Source organism: Scophthalmus maximus, chromosome 19 (assembly GCF_022379125.1).
Source record: "Scophthalmus maximus strain ysfricsl-2021 chromosome 19, ASM2237912v1, whole genome shotgun sequence".
NCBI classification, from domain to species: Eukaryota; Metazoa; Chordata; class Actinopteri; order Pleuronectiformes; family Scophthalmidae; genus Scophthalmus; species Scophthalmus maximus.
In genome coordinates, this window is record NC_061533.1 from 11,124,510 (window position 1) to 11,140,205 (window position 15,696).

General features: G+C 40.4%; 2 protein-coding genes across 6 annotated transcripts in view; both read right to left on the reverse strand.

The window, feature by feature from the left end:
- Window positions 1-198: 198 nt before the first annotated feature.
- Window positions 199-8,741, reverse strand: LOC118314375. 3 transcript variants are annotated; one of them, XM_035640787.2, is made up of 15 exons: window positions 8,535-8,741; window positions 6,730-8,380; window positions 6,102-6,228; window positions 5,731-5,891; window positions 5,204-5,244; window positions 4,734-4,881; window positions 4,000-4,160; window positions 2,951-3,105; window positions 2,575-2,658; window positions 2,060-2,126; window positions 1,806-1,841; window positions 1,490-1,617; window positions 1,174-1,290; window positions 901-1,008; window positions 199-521 (listed from the first exon to the last, which is right to left on the reverse strand). In XM_035640787.2, the coding sequence occupies exons 2-15, from the start codon at window positions 8,324-8,326 to the stop codon at window positions 425-427; spliced, it is 3,027 nt and encodes a 1,008-aa protein (XP_035496680.2). In that variant the 5' UTR covers window positions 8,327-8,380; window positions 8,535-8,741; the 3' UTR covers window positions 199-424. The 3 variants fall into 3 exon arrangements, with proteins under 3 accessions (XP_035496680.2, XP_047185273.1, XP_047185274.1); XM_047329317.1 differs by having other exon boundaries at window positions 1,719-1,841; XM_047329318.1 differs by lacking the exon at window positions 8,535-8,741 and having other exon boundaries at window positions 1,719-1,841; window positions 6,730-7,809; window positions 7,943-8,080.
- Window positions 8,742-9,089: 348 nt separating this feature from the next.
- frmd3 (FERM domain containing 3) overlaps window positions 9,090-15,696 on the reverse strand; it is a 47,455-nt gene continuing 40,848 nt past the window's right edge. For all 3 annotated transcript variants that reach the window (XM_047329001.1, XM_035639093.2, XM_035639094.2), the window contains 2 exons: window positions 14,080-14,320; window positions 9,090-13,961 (listed from right to left, as the gene is read on the reverse strand). In XM_047329001.1, coding sequence (XP_047184957.1) covers window positions 13,481-13,961; window positions 14,080-14,320 — 722 coding nt within the window. In that variant the 3' untranslated portion in view covers window positions 9,090-13,480. The remainder of the gene's footprint in view (window positions 13,962-14,079; window positions 14,321-15,696) is intronic.

Here is a 15,696-nt window from a genome sequence, read left to right on the forward strand (position 1 = left end):
GAGGGAGAAAACAATGTTGCCAGTATCTTCTGGAGTTCTAAGTACCTAAAATAACTTTTAGTTTCCATCCCAACCAGTTAAAAAATGAAAGGCAAAGACAATAAGTTATTAAGCCCGGTCAAAATTAGAAAAAGTGGTAATCCAAAAGATCCCAACACACCTGACATCCAACTCCAAACACATACAAACACATGCACGTCGAATTCATATGCATTTTAATAAAACATGAACATAAGTCACAATCCTCCTTGTGACCCAGATGACCCCATTTACCCCCTTACCACAGGAATAAATGTATTAGAAATAAAATGTGTTGCATCTCTATTTTGATTCCTTACATATTATTTTCCGTTACTCAGTAAAATTTAACTCTTTGGTATTTGGTGTACATCAGTCCAGTTGTGTGCAGATGTTTGTGTGAGGGTCATGGCAGAGGGTAAACTTCGACAGTAGTGTTAACGTCTCTGATCTCCCCCTCAGTGGGGAGATGGGCACAGCCGTATAGATGGAGCACTTTCAACCTGTGTGAGAGAAAAACATGGAAACAGCAAGTAGTGTAATTGTGAGCAATACATTTACGATGTTACGGTGATTTTTAGGTTTTACAGGCTACCTGAAAAAGTAAATGTCTGTTGCTGATGTACGATGTATCCATAGAAATACAGTATTTCAGCTCCGATAATTATACAAGTGGATAGAGCCAGGTTTCTGCCAGGCCTTGACAAACAACATTTCCATTTTGACCTTTAATTGTGTCAACAGGAAGTAGCAATTCAGTTAGCAAAGCTTGTCAAGGAACTAATGGAACATCTTAAATTGACCCTCCGTAGACATTTTGTAGTCTGTTCTGTGAAATTAATGCTGACGAATACTCACTTAAATATATCTGTGCGTGTTTACCTTTTGCTGCATTTGCAGAGCTCCAGTATGTTCTCTGAGGAGATGTCGCAGAAACTGAGTTTGACAGTTTGGAGGTGTCCACTGCAGTAATTTGCAAGCAGAGTAACCCTGTGTTAAACACACAAACACACACACACACAAACACACACATTCAATTTAAAAGCAATGGTGGACCTCTACCACGTCAGTGCATATTACTGTAAACCCCTGGACCATTGCATATGAAAAATCTCACACAACCATGGGTAATACACAAGTATGTTATGTACCTACCCTCTGTTTCCTGTACCAGTGGAGCTGAGATCCAGCTGCTGAAGACTCCTACATCCCAGAGTCATAGACTGAACTCCTGCATCTGTCACTGCCTTACAGCCACTCACATCCACTGATCTGACACACGCACGCACGCACGCACACACACACACACACACACACACACACACACACACACACACACACACACACACACACATAAACTTTCTGTTGTGTAGCTTGACCAATGTGGTCTTGATGTATTACAGCCGTAGTGTGTGTGTGTGTGTGTGTGTGTGTGTGTGTGTGTGTGTGTGTGTGTGGTGTGTGTTTGTACCTAATACAGGGTGTGTATTTGCTGATGTTGTGCAGTGTCAGGTCAGTGACTCTCGGACAGGAACTGAGGCTCAAACTTTGAAGTTTGACACAGTTTTGAAGCAAAGAACCAACTGTGGCATCAGTTACCTGTTACAAAAAACAACAACAACAACAACAACAGAAGCAATGCTTTGTTTAAATTTCACAGATAAAACTTTTAATTGTCTTTAGTTAAATCTCAAACTCACTGCCTGTAGACCAGTGAGATTTAGAGAAATTAGACTTTTGAGCTGTGACGACATCACTGTGAGACTCTGTGTGTTGACTTTAGGCACCTGTCCGATGTTAAGATGCTTTAGGCCATGACACATCTGAAACACAGAAAGTGAGAAAACACACTGTACATGTAGGGCAATACGTACCGAGCCATAAGACTTTACATTTACTTAGAAAAGATAAAGACATGAGAAGAAATGTACAATAAATCAGTAAAACTATTTGGAGATATATTTTAGACATGGTATATGGTGCAAAACAGCAGTTTAAAAACCAAATAAAGTGTGTCGGACTACCTTTCAAAACAAATTACCTGGTATATTGTCTGTAAGCATGATGGAGTAAGGAATTGACAGCCGAACAATTCCAATCTGCACAGACTAAGGTGAAAACACAGTCACAAACATACAGATGTGTGCACATCCTGATTATATCTCTGTGCATTCTCCACTAAGAGCTGCTACTGAAGTTGAGATTTTACCCAGATGTTAAGAAGATTAGGTGCTAATTATGTTCCATATACTGTGAAAGTGCAATGTTTGTATAGTGGCGATCTCAAAAGAACAAAAAGAAGAGGTCATCAGGCGTCAGGTCGTGAATATGGATTTTAAAGGAATGAAATATAATCTAATCCGGCTGAACACAGATGCATCTGTCGACCACATTGAGAAGCAACATGATTACATCCTGTAAGTCACATCCATACACACATGCACATTTCTGATCAATCTTGGCTTCTACATAATCCCAAGGTTTAGTACAGCATTCCATAAATAAATGTAGACAAACAGAAATACAGTGTGGCTGTAGCCAGGAAAGCATTCTGACCTCTCTTTGTGTCTCATGACGAGCTTCTTTAGTGGGTCGTCTGTGACATGACAGCCGTTCAGGACAATTGATTTCAGTCTTAACCTACAGGAAGGATAAATGAAGAATCAATAGTATATACCATCCTAACACTTTACATGTCCACCCGGCAAAAACCTTTCATTATTTTAGAATTTCTGCGTACATGCGCCGTAACTTCATCTTAAACATGTTTAGGCTACGGGTGTGGTGGATTTTTCATGGTGTTTATGAGTTTTTGGTCACTGACACTGATTTATAAAAAGAGAACTGAACCACATCATTGCTCGTGATCAGAAACTATGCAAGTCATGAATAATCCATTAGGTTTTTAGAGGGTGAAACTGCTGAAACTGACCCTGCGCAGCCTTTACTCAGAGCTTTCACTCCTCTGTCTGTTGCTCCACTCCAGCTCATATCCACACTGGTCACATGATCACACAACTGACCAATCAGAGGCAGTACCTGGTCACCATGGAGACCAGGACCAGTACAATTTGTGACCTTTACTTCCTGTAATTAACAAACAAAGACATAGATGTAAGACAATCTGAAAAGTCCAATCAACAGTCTTCTTGTATCTCAGAAAGTGTATGTGTATTATACATCAATAGATTATGTGTGACAATGGACCCCGAAGTACTGACATGTGCAACCGACCTCTTAAATGTTAGAAAGACACCCAGACTGAAAGAGACGTGTCTCTGTGTGGTCCTTTCTTTTGTCCCTTTGCAGTTGCTTTGCATCTACTAGTTTCTTTTTTTTTGTAGTCATTTTGCAATATTATGGATCTTTTGTGTTGCTTTGTGTCAACTTATGGTGGATTTGTACCTGTGGTTGTTTTGCATCTCTTAGTGTCTCTTTGAAACCGGTTTGTGTCTCTTTGTACTGTATTCATATGATTTGACTTTCCAGTGAGAAATGTCACTTCAAACTGCGCCTCAGGCTCAGGGGCCTAAAGGACTCTGGGACACTTCATACCTCCTTTGTAATCCATCCATAATAGTATGAAATCTACTTACTATTAATTATATATTATATATAATATAGATAATACGTGATCAACGATGTAACTGTGGTGACTCCAGTACATTCCAGAGACACAATATGTTCTGTCATGTGCTTTGTCAACACTGACAGCAGGCAGATGGATCCGGATGTGGGGTCAATAAATTCAGTCTCAATAGGAATTTTAAATAAAATGCCTTTCATTGGCAGATGATGAAATAATCACTTTAAATAATTATTAGTTAGCAATACTTCATTTTGGTTTCCAAGTGGAAACTCTTTTTTGTGTAACACAGGTGTATGTGCGGTGTTTGTGAATGCAAATGTTATTTCCTCACAGCTTTTCTTTAGCTGCTCATTGAGCCTCAAGTGATCTTTTGAGTGTTTTGTTTTTCTTACCTGCAGGTAATTTCTACACAGAGTGAAAAACATCTCCAGCCCACAGGAGGTGACAGACAGGCCACTGCAGCTATAAAGACACAGGCTGCGAGGACGACGTCTGCCCCCCAAGAGCAACCACCCCTCTGTCAGTGTAGAGTTTTCAATCCTCAGATGTTTCCCTTCAGGAGCAGAGAGAGGAAGCAAAACATATTTTTAAATTATGTTTGGTGCAGGAACTTGTTTCAGTGATTCAAAGTGTTGGCTCTGACCTCCAGCGTGTGGAAACAGCATGAGAGCATGTGATGGTGCAGATCTGGGTTATCTTACTGTATGTTTGTCCAGGGAGTGGTACAGTACACTGCTTACATCATGAGAACAAACCATGTGCTGATACTTTGAAAAGTTCCCCAGAAAAGTTCCCCCAGTAACCCAGGTCAAATGTTCAACCTGAACCTTAAAAAGCAGCAAACGGCTACTAAACATGCACGGCTTGGTCAGACATGTTATATTTAGTCTACATAAGTATAATAATAATCTTTATCTATAGAGCACTTTCCAAATTTCCTAATCAAGTTTACAAAGTGCGTTACAAAGGCAAATTGTATTTATCTCTGCGTTGCTTCTGCACTGTTTTCAAAATGCTTATTTTTATCAGATGGCAGAATTGTAGATTCATGTGCATTGTCCCTTTAAATAAATAAAATCAAGGGAAAAACTGCAACCAAAGCGGGTGTTGCAGCGGGCTGACTCACAGAGTGTGTGGTCCGTAGCCAGTGTGTGCAGGCGGCTGCAGACCTGCGACACTCTGCACAGGTAACTGTGAGGCAGCAGAGACAGGATGGACAGCCACACCTCATCGGGCAGACTCAGCCAGCGGTCACACACAGGGACGGCTGCTGGCTGAAAGGTGTAACGACAACAACGCACACACAACATCGTCAGTGCAACAAAACACACTGCAACACACAAGCCTGGAAAATATAACATTGAAAAACAGAGAAATGATTCTAGCCCAGAATTATCAGATAAAGTTTCTTGGGGAGTCGCACAAAAGCCCCTTTGTGTCACCCTGTTTTCCCGGTTAGAGTTTGTCATGGGACCTGTTTTTTTGGAGTAGCCTATTCTACAATATATTTTGAACATAGAATATTTCAAGTAAATGTGATTACATTTGTTTTGGTTAAAATCGTAAAAACAAACGAATATAAAGATTTTTTCTTACGCTGTATAAACTGTCAGCGTTGTTCACACGCACTGTTGCACCTGTAAAAGCAAACAAAGAGTTTTATTCTCATATTCTTTTACTTAATATAGAATCTATAACTTCCATTTTTTCTTGATTCAAAAGAGCCAAATTAAACACACATTTAGTTTAGCCATCGCATAATCAGCTCAATTTTGCAGCCGCTCATAATCACGCGTGACTTCTGGTAACTCACCACTACAAATTGAACAAAAGCATTGACCCAACAATAACAATTTTCTTTAAACAAAAAAGAAGGGTTATCACCTCCACCACCTAGCCTACACTGTGACTGTATAACATTGTACACAAACGCTTTACTTTTCAACTGTAACAAAAAAATCCTTTATTATCTTATGACTTGCTGCTGGATTGATATCTGATAAAGTGTGAAATTAACTCAAATCAGCCAGTCATGCGACCTGTTGTTCAGTCATGGCTTTTCTTCAATTTGAAATTTCATAATGTTTTTGTAGGTGTGTCTGTAAATTCATCATTAAACTTACGCGATACTGGCGATGTTGGTCTGGTATCATCACGATGACGTGTGTGCGTGTCTTTAGGCTGCAGGCATGTTTCCCTCACGCTGTCCTCTGGTGTGCGCCTCTTTGTGCCCGTTTGCGCGATCGGCCTCTTTGTGTGTTTGCTTGCTCCTGCTGACTGAGGTCTGCTCCAAACAGAGGATGAGGATCAGTGTGACACACTGGTAGAGTTACACTGTATCACTCAAACATTCCATCAGGCAGATCAGTGGGAGCCATGCTTTTATAACCCGTCTCAAATTTACTAGTGATAACTTTTGTTTTACTTTGGAGCATATTCATGTCTGAGTGAAATGAAGAATGAAGAATTAAGTGTCAATCAATTATGTTTCAACCTTGGCAATATCCCTCCATTTCTGATAGAAGACAAGGACATGCTGGACGTCTCATTGAGCTTCTGCAGACACCGAATCCCAGCTGTCTTCTCTTGACCTTTGACATCACTCTGATGATATTTTGGTCCTGGATGACGTTCAGTGAGGGGAGCAGACACAAAGAAAGACAAAACACTCACACACTTCAATATGTCCGCGTAGACAGTCAAATATTCAGGATGAGGATGAAATTCTATGTTAACAAAAACTTGCTGTAGGGCAGCGGTTCCCAATGTTTTTACTTTATGATGCCTCAGATCAAAGAAAGTCTTCTTGCAATCCCTCACACATTGCATCGCGTTAGTAGTAGTTCCACCAATGTCAGATTTTTCTTCCTGGTTCATTTAAGTAATTTTTAACAGACTTGGTGACATATACAGTTTTTCAAGAAAATAATGAGGAAAAAAGACAGTACATGCATTTGTTGAGTAAAAATGTGTTGGTCTCACACGGACCCCCAGGTTCATGTTGGCACTTTCTTGGAGAGGTAGTCCTGGTGGGATCCACTGCTCTGGATAGTACTTCTGTGCTGTGTACTCCTATATTCACGTTTATAGTGTGTATCAATGTCATACATGAGATTCAATACCTGCGTTAGGAACAACTGAAGCATTCTCCTCCACACTGGGAACAGCAGGTGCAGCCCTCAAGCTCTGCACGCGTGTGTGAATATCCTCATGAATTGAGGTTTTGGCTCCTGCAGTCCTGTGAACAGTGTTGTTCTGACACAAAAGTCTGTTTTTCTCCAAAATCAAACTGTCACAGTATTTGGTTTCCCCGTGTTCAGGTAGTGCTGACCCGCATGTAATGTATGTGCTTCTGTCCTGGTTCATATTTGAGTCGTCTGAGCTCCTCCCTTCTGTGATTGCTGCAGCTGTAAACTCTTTGCTTCTTGCTTCATTAAAATGTGTCTTGGTCTCAGGATTTGTGGAGGAAGAGTTCAACTTAGGGAAAGACGCAGGAAGGGCCGGTGCTTCAACAGGTGCTGCGGCCCCTTCAGAGGTCTCCCTCCCTTTTGAAGGAGACGCTGTGAAGCCCCCTGGTTGAATACGTTGACTTCTTCTCAGTCTGAGGTGATGCACATGGGCAACACAAAGCTGGTACTGCTCATACACAGTTAAATCTGATGGTATTTTCAAGTGATGGGAAAAACTGGGGATTTCAATCTTCCCCATCTGTCTGGGTGTCTCCTCTGGCTCACTGTGACTCGTTTCATCATTTGAAAACACCGCAGGAGCTGAGCTGGATTCGTGTTCTTTGGAAATCTCTCCCTCATTTTCCTCCAGGCATCTAGCATCGCTCGTGTCCCTCTCAACTTCCGCCATCGCTTCAACCACTGTTTCTCCTTTGGCCTGAGCTTTTGCTGCTTCGTGAATCATATTTGTGGAATCACGCTTTAAGGTGCTCGCAGCACCGAACAATGTGCTCTTTCCACGAATGACATTGTCCCAGCGCGATGCGGATTCTTTGATCAGGCAAGTTGCAGATGCAAGCGTCTGATTTGGGCCGCTGTCAGATATGTTTGATCGGTGTCTTTGATTCGATACGTGCAGTCCACTTGTTGTGCAGTTTTCTCGGCTTGGTCTCTGTTTATTGGTGGTCTGCTGTGGCTCCATCATTTTCATATTTTCAGTTTCTCTGTTCTCAGGCCTCAGTTGGTCGGCTCTCCCTGAAGTAAAGCAGAAGGGAATGTGGAGATCTTCTTGTAAAGGAGGTCTAAATTCACAGAGATTTGTTTCCTTATTCTCACAATTGGTTGTTTTAATTTGCCAAACCTTCCCTGTACTCCCTCCATCAAATACCTCATTGCAGGTGCTGGGGACTGGATGATGGAATTTCACAGCAGATGTATGTTTGTATGCAGGTGAACTTTTCTCCGTTCCCCTCTTCTTTTCATCCTCTTTGAATGCCAAAAGCGAACCGTCAGCGCTGCAGAATTCATGGTAAACCTCTGATCCGCTGCTAAGGAATCTTTGAGCCCAGTCCAACACCTGCCGCAGCTTCTCCTGTTCACTGAGGAAAGAATCATTGACAAGACGAAGATTCGGCTCCTGGTAAATGTTCTGCCGACAGTTCCCAGCAACCTCCAGATCTTTAGACGCAGCAGTTGCTTCTCTTGGGGCAGCATTCGTCTCCATGGCTGGATTTATTGCTTGAAAAGTTTCCGTGGCTTTTTCCACTGTCATATATTCATGGTATTTGCCCTCTCTTTTAAAACGGCATCATTTCTTAACACCTTCCTGTACAAACAGAAGAAGCAAAACAACTATTTACATTTATACACAACATAATAATCATCACTTTATCTCTACAATGTGGGATTTTGTGTGTTTATGCCTCGGAAAGAACCGCTACAGTTTGACCCAGTTTAAGAGAATAAACAATCACTCTTACCCTGACGATTTCCTGGTGTCTGCACAGTCCATAACAAAGAAGTGAATAATGTACTTGAGTCTTCCTGAGGTCTTCAGTACATCTACTATCTTAAATTGGACAGACTGCAATGTTTCTCATCTAACAAAGAACAGACCTCAGTCTCGACAGTAAAGGTTTGAACTCTCCTAATGACTCCCAGAAATCTTGTGTCTTGTGTCTCACAAAAATCACCATAGAGACAGTGACACACAATGCAGTGACTTTTTGCCACCACGTGGGGGAGACAGAGCTTAGAGAAAGTTTTGGGGAAAATCTTAAATCTCAGAGGTTCATACTTTAGGATATTACTGATATTATTACTAAAATAATTATAAACTAGAAATTGTAGTTTCTAAAAAAATTGCGTCGGGGCTGCAGCCTTCTGCAAATGTTGAAGCCTAAATGCGCTGCTGCCTTGATTTGTTCCCATGTGATCCAGTCGGCACCCCAAATACCAACAGGCAATGTGCTTACAGAACAAGACAGGACAGTTATATTGAGTAATGTAAAATAATCTACACATGAGCCACCATATTTCAATATATATTCATTAGGGAGCTTTATTGAGGCAGTATTAACATATAAAACAATCCGTGTTTTCTTTTATAACATACAAACATTCAAAATTTTCACTTCACAAAATTCATAAGGCTTGGTTGTCCCAGAAGAGAGGGGGTCATTACTTAGGGATTTTTTTCTTCTCTTTTTCTTGATAAATTAAATGTCCCAGAGTTTGTTTTTAAAAGAGACTGGGTGACAAAAAAAATCAATCAGACTTACCAATAAAACAACAAAACAATCAGTCTGACAAACAATCAAAAACAACAAAGTGACCGTGCAAGAGAATCTGCTACTGTACATGCCTACCCAACGCTAAAATAATATACAGTTTATTTTATCTCATGTCAAATGATGTCTAGTAGATTTGCATATAGTTGACCTGAGTTCAAATATTTAAAATCCTAAATCAAGTAAATAAAAGCAGTATTCGTGTGTTAGTTTGAACAGTTGAATTCCAGGTGTTCGTCGTCTGTAAAGTATTTTTATTGTTACTAATAATCAAAGGTAGGTAATTCAATTCAAGGTTTGTAAATACTTGACTCATGTCAGGAACTTGGTGAATTCAGCTCAAGTAAGACATCAGATGTGACATCAACTGGTGCTCGATGACGCTTTCATCACAGTTGAATGTGCGTACAGGCAGAAAAAAACAGTTTCTCTTTCCATATGCAGTTTGTAAAACACAGGAACTAGTTCAGTAGCTCAAAACAAGAGCTAAATCTCAAAGGGGTTAAATTCCCTTCTAAACTCATAAAGACTTCGATTGATAAATGAGCTACAAACTAATACAATGCTACAGTCTCGTTGACTCAAAGATCTGTTTTTATCAGAACAAAAGACCTTTATTTTTTTTATTTTTTTTTTTATTTTTTGCATTGATAGTTGAATTGTATAGTTTCACTTTCCATCCACCGTGTTGTTGTTTTTTAAAACATCTTGAATGATGGAACGTCTTAACAATTGATCCGGCCATTAGCATGCTCCATTGGCAACGAGGTTAGGTGTTAGCATTGGCATTTAGCATCTGGCTTTCATGAGTTACACACACAGCAAAAGCATGATGAAGCTCACTAGTCAAATTATTTAAGAGCTGCTTTTTAAGAAAATTGCAAAAATACCAAATACCAAAAACCAATAAGTCATCTTTTTTGTGCTGAGACATAATTCAACTGAGAGAAAATTCTGTTTTGATTTTGTGACAAGCCCACAGAATTGGCAACCTCTCAGTCAAATCAGCGATTAAAATAAAGTCAAAAACACACTGCATGTTGCACTTTGGTTTCTAAAAGTGTTTTTTTTTTTTAAATCTCGGAGTACTGAAGCCTAATTTAGATTCAAGAAAGGCCTTTAATGTCTCAGACTCTCCTTCGCTTCCTCTTGTTGCCAGAAAACACCAGAGAACATGCAGTCATCTAAGATGGTCAGTACAGCCAAGCCTATATCTAGATAGCTTTACACAGACAAGACACACAGAGGAAAGAAAGATAGAAGGTCTTTACCCGGATTGGGTTGGTTTTTTTTGCCACAACTATAAAGACAATATTTACAGATGAGGGCATGCGATTTGCATTGAGCATTCAGCCAAAATATCAGAGTGACAGATTCCCAGGTTGGTTGGAGGAGGACGGAGTACTGAAATCAAGTTGTGTAAATTAAGCCTTTTCCGATTTTTTTTGTTAACCTACAGGTACAGTGAATCGCTTGAGCATTTTTGTGCGTGTGCATACTGGAGGAGCAACAGTTACTCACGACGACAGATCATGATGACACCCTCCTCTGGGAGTCGTCGTGTGATGATGGTGATCATTTACCTAGTGCACACAGAACAGCCTCATCCACCGCAGTGGAGCTGCTCATCTCAGAGATCATCATCATAGTGGTTCGGCCCTTTTGCTTGGTTTCAGCATCAGAACTCAGTGCATGTCCTGTAGTGAGAAAATAAATGTCTTGTCCCAAATAAGCGTGTTTCTGTTTTCACTGCATATTTTCTAAATGCATAAATCTTGTTAATGCATACGGTCTACAGAGTTACATGACGACACAGCCGATAGTATGAGGCAGCAACATTGGATAGAATATAATGAGAATATTTGTATGGTAATGTGCATTACAGTGGCCTCTGTAGCAGCCAACCTACAATGAGTATGGAGTGAAAATAAACTTTTTAAACCATCACTTTTTTTTCTGAATATTGTTTGAGTTCCTTGATAGTAGTTTACTGCTTATTAGCTGTCATGACTGTCCACTTTGCCATGAAGCAGTATGGATGTTCGGCTACGAAAGCCAAACTGCCATTATTGGCTCTCAACCGTAAAGACTTCTTGGGTATTATTTGTACTGGAGTGAATGAGGCTACAATAACACAGACAATCTTCAGCCATATTTATGTATTGCTTCAGACTTGGCATAAATAAATAGTGTTTGGATATTCATAATAGTAAGACATGAATTTATGAATGTTATGGATAATGTATCGGGTTTATGCTGTGATTTGATGGATTGTTTTTGTTTAACATTTTTTGTATTTCTTAGACATATACATCTTTTTTTTTTAACATAAACTGCTAATGCCCTTTCCTGAGAAGTTGATCCACACCAAACTACATTTTGAACACACCTTTTTTTTTTTCTTAACAGCATGTTTTCATTTGATGTGGAAATTATTTCTCATCACTATACCTCTCTGTTCATGAACACACCTTACGCTGTATCTACAAAAAACATGTTCCACTCCAAGCACCTTCTCCATCAATAACTCCCGATAACTCTGTCTTGTCGGTCACTGATTAAAATGAAAATGCACTGTCTCTGTTGAATGATAAAAACAGTTGAAGTTATTTTAATGATAAACGCATGATATCTCAGTGATACTATCACTGATCTTCTCACAAATGGCTACAGATCATTTCTATTTTGCTCCTGTAAGTTAAATACCTAACACTGTACTCTACCTGTTCAACATGTTCTACATCAGGACATGGTCTAAACACGTCACATGTCCCATCCAGTGTCATGTACCAGCAGTGTAGTTTGACTACCCACACCTATTCCTCTGGGTATTTTGAATGTACCATCCTACTGTAACTCAAGCTAAAATTTGCAATTAAATTTGCCAAACAGTGATTTTTTCCTCCCGTAAAACCATGTTGAAAGATGAACTTACTAGCCTTGATCAATGAGCTAACATTTAGATGTTCAACAAAACACAAAAACGGACTGAGGTTTCTCTATTTCCACCCTCCTGTTTTCCAAAATGACATCACATAATCTGAAACAGTTGTAATCTGTGGTCTGTGTAAAAGATTTGTGCTATAGCCTCTGTAGGAAAAACCCAGGGTGCTGCTACCAAGTCAACAAATATTGACTGTAGTCTGAAAAAATAGCTTACATTTCTCAACACCCATCACCCCGATAAACGTCAATAAATTTGCATTTTTCTGTTGTAAATTCTTAATTTCAAAATAAGATCAAAGTAGATCATCTGACTGAAAAAATCCTCAAAGATCTGGATCACATAAAAATATACAAAACATTAAAAACAACTTATTTAAGATTGGAATTAATTATCAATATTCTCAGTTTTTAAATATATATATGTACCTCTGACTGTGGCTATTGTTGCATTCTGTGACAAATCAATAATCTCTCGCTCTCTGTTGCCACCCACTCCGTCATGACTGACAGGCTCTGTGGCCAATCAGGTACTCTGCTCTGAGGACGAGACCCAATCAAAATGGTTTGTGATGTTTACCAAAGAGTCTCTGCATCAACTTGTCAGCATCAGGAGTGAACAGACCATTACAACTTCTCGTAAACCAAAACCAACTTCTTTTTCCTTTTGTGACTTTTCATGACTCTTCCCATTTTTTATTTTCCTGAATCTCTCACTTCCACAAGTTCTTCCTTGAACAATAACAGTATTTCTTTCTCTATTTTTTTCAGTCCATCACTGTCCAAGTGTCCATCTTAACAAGTAATTGGATCCTATGATTATACCATATCTTTCAATTTCTTTAAGACAATAATTATGCTGCCAAAGCGGTGAAACAAATCTAGTTTCGGGCAGAAATAATCCAAGCGGCACATTCATTAAGGGAACAAGGTCAGTGCTTCCATCTGAGGCCCCTTTCAGTCAAATATATGACTACAACTTTGTGGAGTTCTCCTAGGTTATGCATTTCTCCTGCTTGTAAAATAAATGGCATAGGTGAAATAATTTTATACCATTGGCAAACTTTAGTTTCAAGAGACACCAGTTGTTAAGACTGATTATGAGATATGAGAAATTAGTTGTTAAAACAGACATTTGGGCATATTCGATTCACGCACGCTGACTTCTCATTTCCATTTCATCCTTGTCCTCTTCAGTCTGACCAGAGCTGCTCCATGGCCATGCTGATCTTACACAGGATCCAGCGTCGAAACGGGCAGTAATACTCATAGTGAAACTGCTCAAACTCCGGCGTCTGGCGGATCTCGTGGAGGAATGACACGTCAATGTCAGACTCCAGCAGTAGCAGCAGCGTTGGCACAGTGACAAGCAGCACGCCCATTACCACCGCAACAAAGCGGGCCACACTCAGCACGCATGCATTGACTCTCTCATTGGACGACAGCAGGCGCAGGCTGCTGCTCAGGACTCCACCCATTTGACTTCTCGCAGCCAGTCGGGTGCGCTCATATGCCCGGTCTCGCTCCCTCTCAGCCTCCAGCTGGGCCTGGATGTCAGGGTCGGCGTGGAGCTCCCTCAGCAGCCTGACAGGGCTCTGTACTGGAGAGGAGAAGAGCAGGTCGACGCCTCCCTGACTGTCGTCCACTGGGGTGGGCAGCATGCTGGCACAGGGGCTGGAGAGGGAAAAAAATCAAACACAATTTATTTATATTTCATTATTATAAACAAATTGGGGATGAACAAGGACCTAAAAGAATAAGATAAGCAATGTTATGAAATAAAAATATGGACCTGTAGGCAAGCTCAGAGATTGTGAGTGTGCCACCGGCCTCGTCGTCTTCCTCCCCTTTATCTTCAGCTTTGGGTAACTGTGGTCGGAGATGTGAGGTTTCCATGGAAACACAGGGAGGATGCAGGTCATTGCTCAAAGCAGAGTTTGCTCCAGCTTCAGTGCCTTGTTGCTCTGTGTCTTTGGGTGTGGCTGAAGGCCTGAGAGGAGACAAGGGAACCGGGTCCTTCACGGCAACAACACCTGGAAAAGGAAGACGACAAGAAAGAAGACACAGACTAGTTTATGTGACATAGTAAAGTGGGTTTAACCCTAACTTCCACTGACAGGAGGATATAGGAATCAAAAATGTTTCCTGAGTTTTTAGGAGAGGGAAAAATTAATTGGAACAGCATCGTCACGTCAGGCTGATAAATTGGATTAACTGTATGTGTCACATTTAAGTTAGTAAAGATTAAAAAAGTTAAGGTAATTTCTAATTTTACTAAGAGGAGGAGGATAACAAGAGAGGACCTGGAAAATGTTCACAATTTTGGCTGAAATGTGCCAATAGTCCCAGTTCCATAAATAACGTTTTAACTTTGTAACATTACTGCGATTTCTAAAATTTAAAACCCCACAAAGGTTGCGTATAGATGTAGTTCTCAAGAAATAATTCCTGTCGCACATCTATGAATTATTTTGGGGAGTTTAAGATGAGTTTTAATGTGTTGTGTGTACAAGTGTGGGACAACAATGTGTGAACATTTTGTGTGCATTTAGGCAAATATCCAAATTAATTTTTATAGAAAATTTAGGCCGGTCGCAATAAGGTATGTGCTGTTGCAGTTTTGTTATAGAAACATAATTTCTAGGAGACTAAAAAGTTGAACTGGGACAAAGGGCCGCTCTGCCCGTGGCTGCTGTGGAACAAACTAGCCACATGATGGCGCTCCTCCACTTCTTAAAGGCCTATGTATCTCGTCAATAACACTGAGTGTGTGTGTGTGTGTGTGTGTGTGTGTGTGTGTGTGTGTGTGTGTGTGTGTGTGTGTGTGTGTGTGTGTTTGTGTGTGTTTGTGTGTTAAAAATAAACGCAGCTGTCTTTTCCTGCTATAGATTAAGTTGGAGCTGGGGGGTAACTGTACAGTGATGTATGACTCAGCTTGTCGACACCTCATTTATCTCCATCTCTCTCTCTCTCTCTCACACACACACACACACACATTTCTAGACACATACAGTATGCGCATGCATAATAATACCTCTATTACAATCGCCGTGATGTGCATGAACTAAAATAACGATAGTAAGAAATAATCAAAGACGAACAAGGAGCAATGAAGTGGAAAACCTGAGGAGCGCGAGTGGTGACAGCTACCATGGAAAAAGAGTCAGCAAAAATCCAAGGAGTGAGTGGACTCGGGCAGAGAAAAAGAGGGAGGTATTAAACTTCATCAATAAGGAGGGAGGAGCAGGAGAAAAAATGAGAGGAGCAAAATAAACACAGAGGTGAGGAAGCTGAAAGTAGAATGATGATATAAAGTTCAACAATCTTTGGTAAAACATTGCATCAGACTTGACCAGTAACTGCCTGAATGTGTCGGCATTTAACTTCTCACAGTGCTCAGTTGCGCTAA

Bases quoted from the DNA above. Each gene is read 5' to 3' on its own strand.
- LOC118314375 (XM_047329317.1), bottom strand. From the start codon at position 8,326: ATGACAGTGGAAAAAGCCACGGAAACTTTTCAAGCAATAAATCCAGCC. The intron at 3,106-3,999 runs GTAAGAAAAACA...TGTTAATTACAG, and splicing joins TGTGTAGAAATTACCTGCAG to GAAGTAAAGGTCACAAATTG. The intron at 1,618-1,718 runs GTGAGTTTGAGA...TTTTTGTAACAG, and splicing joins ATCTCACTGGTCTACAGGCA to GTAACTGATGCCACAGTTGG.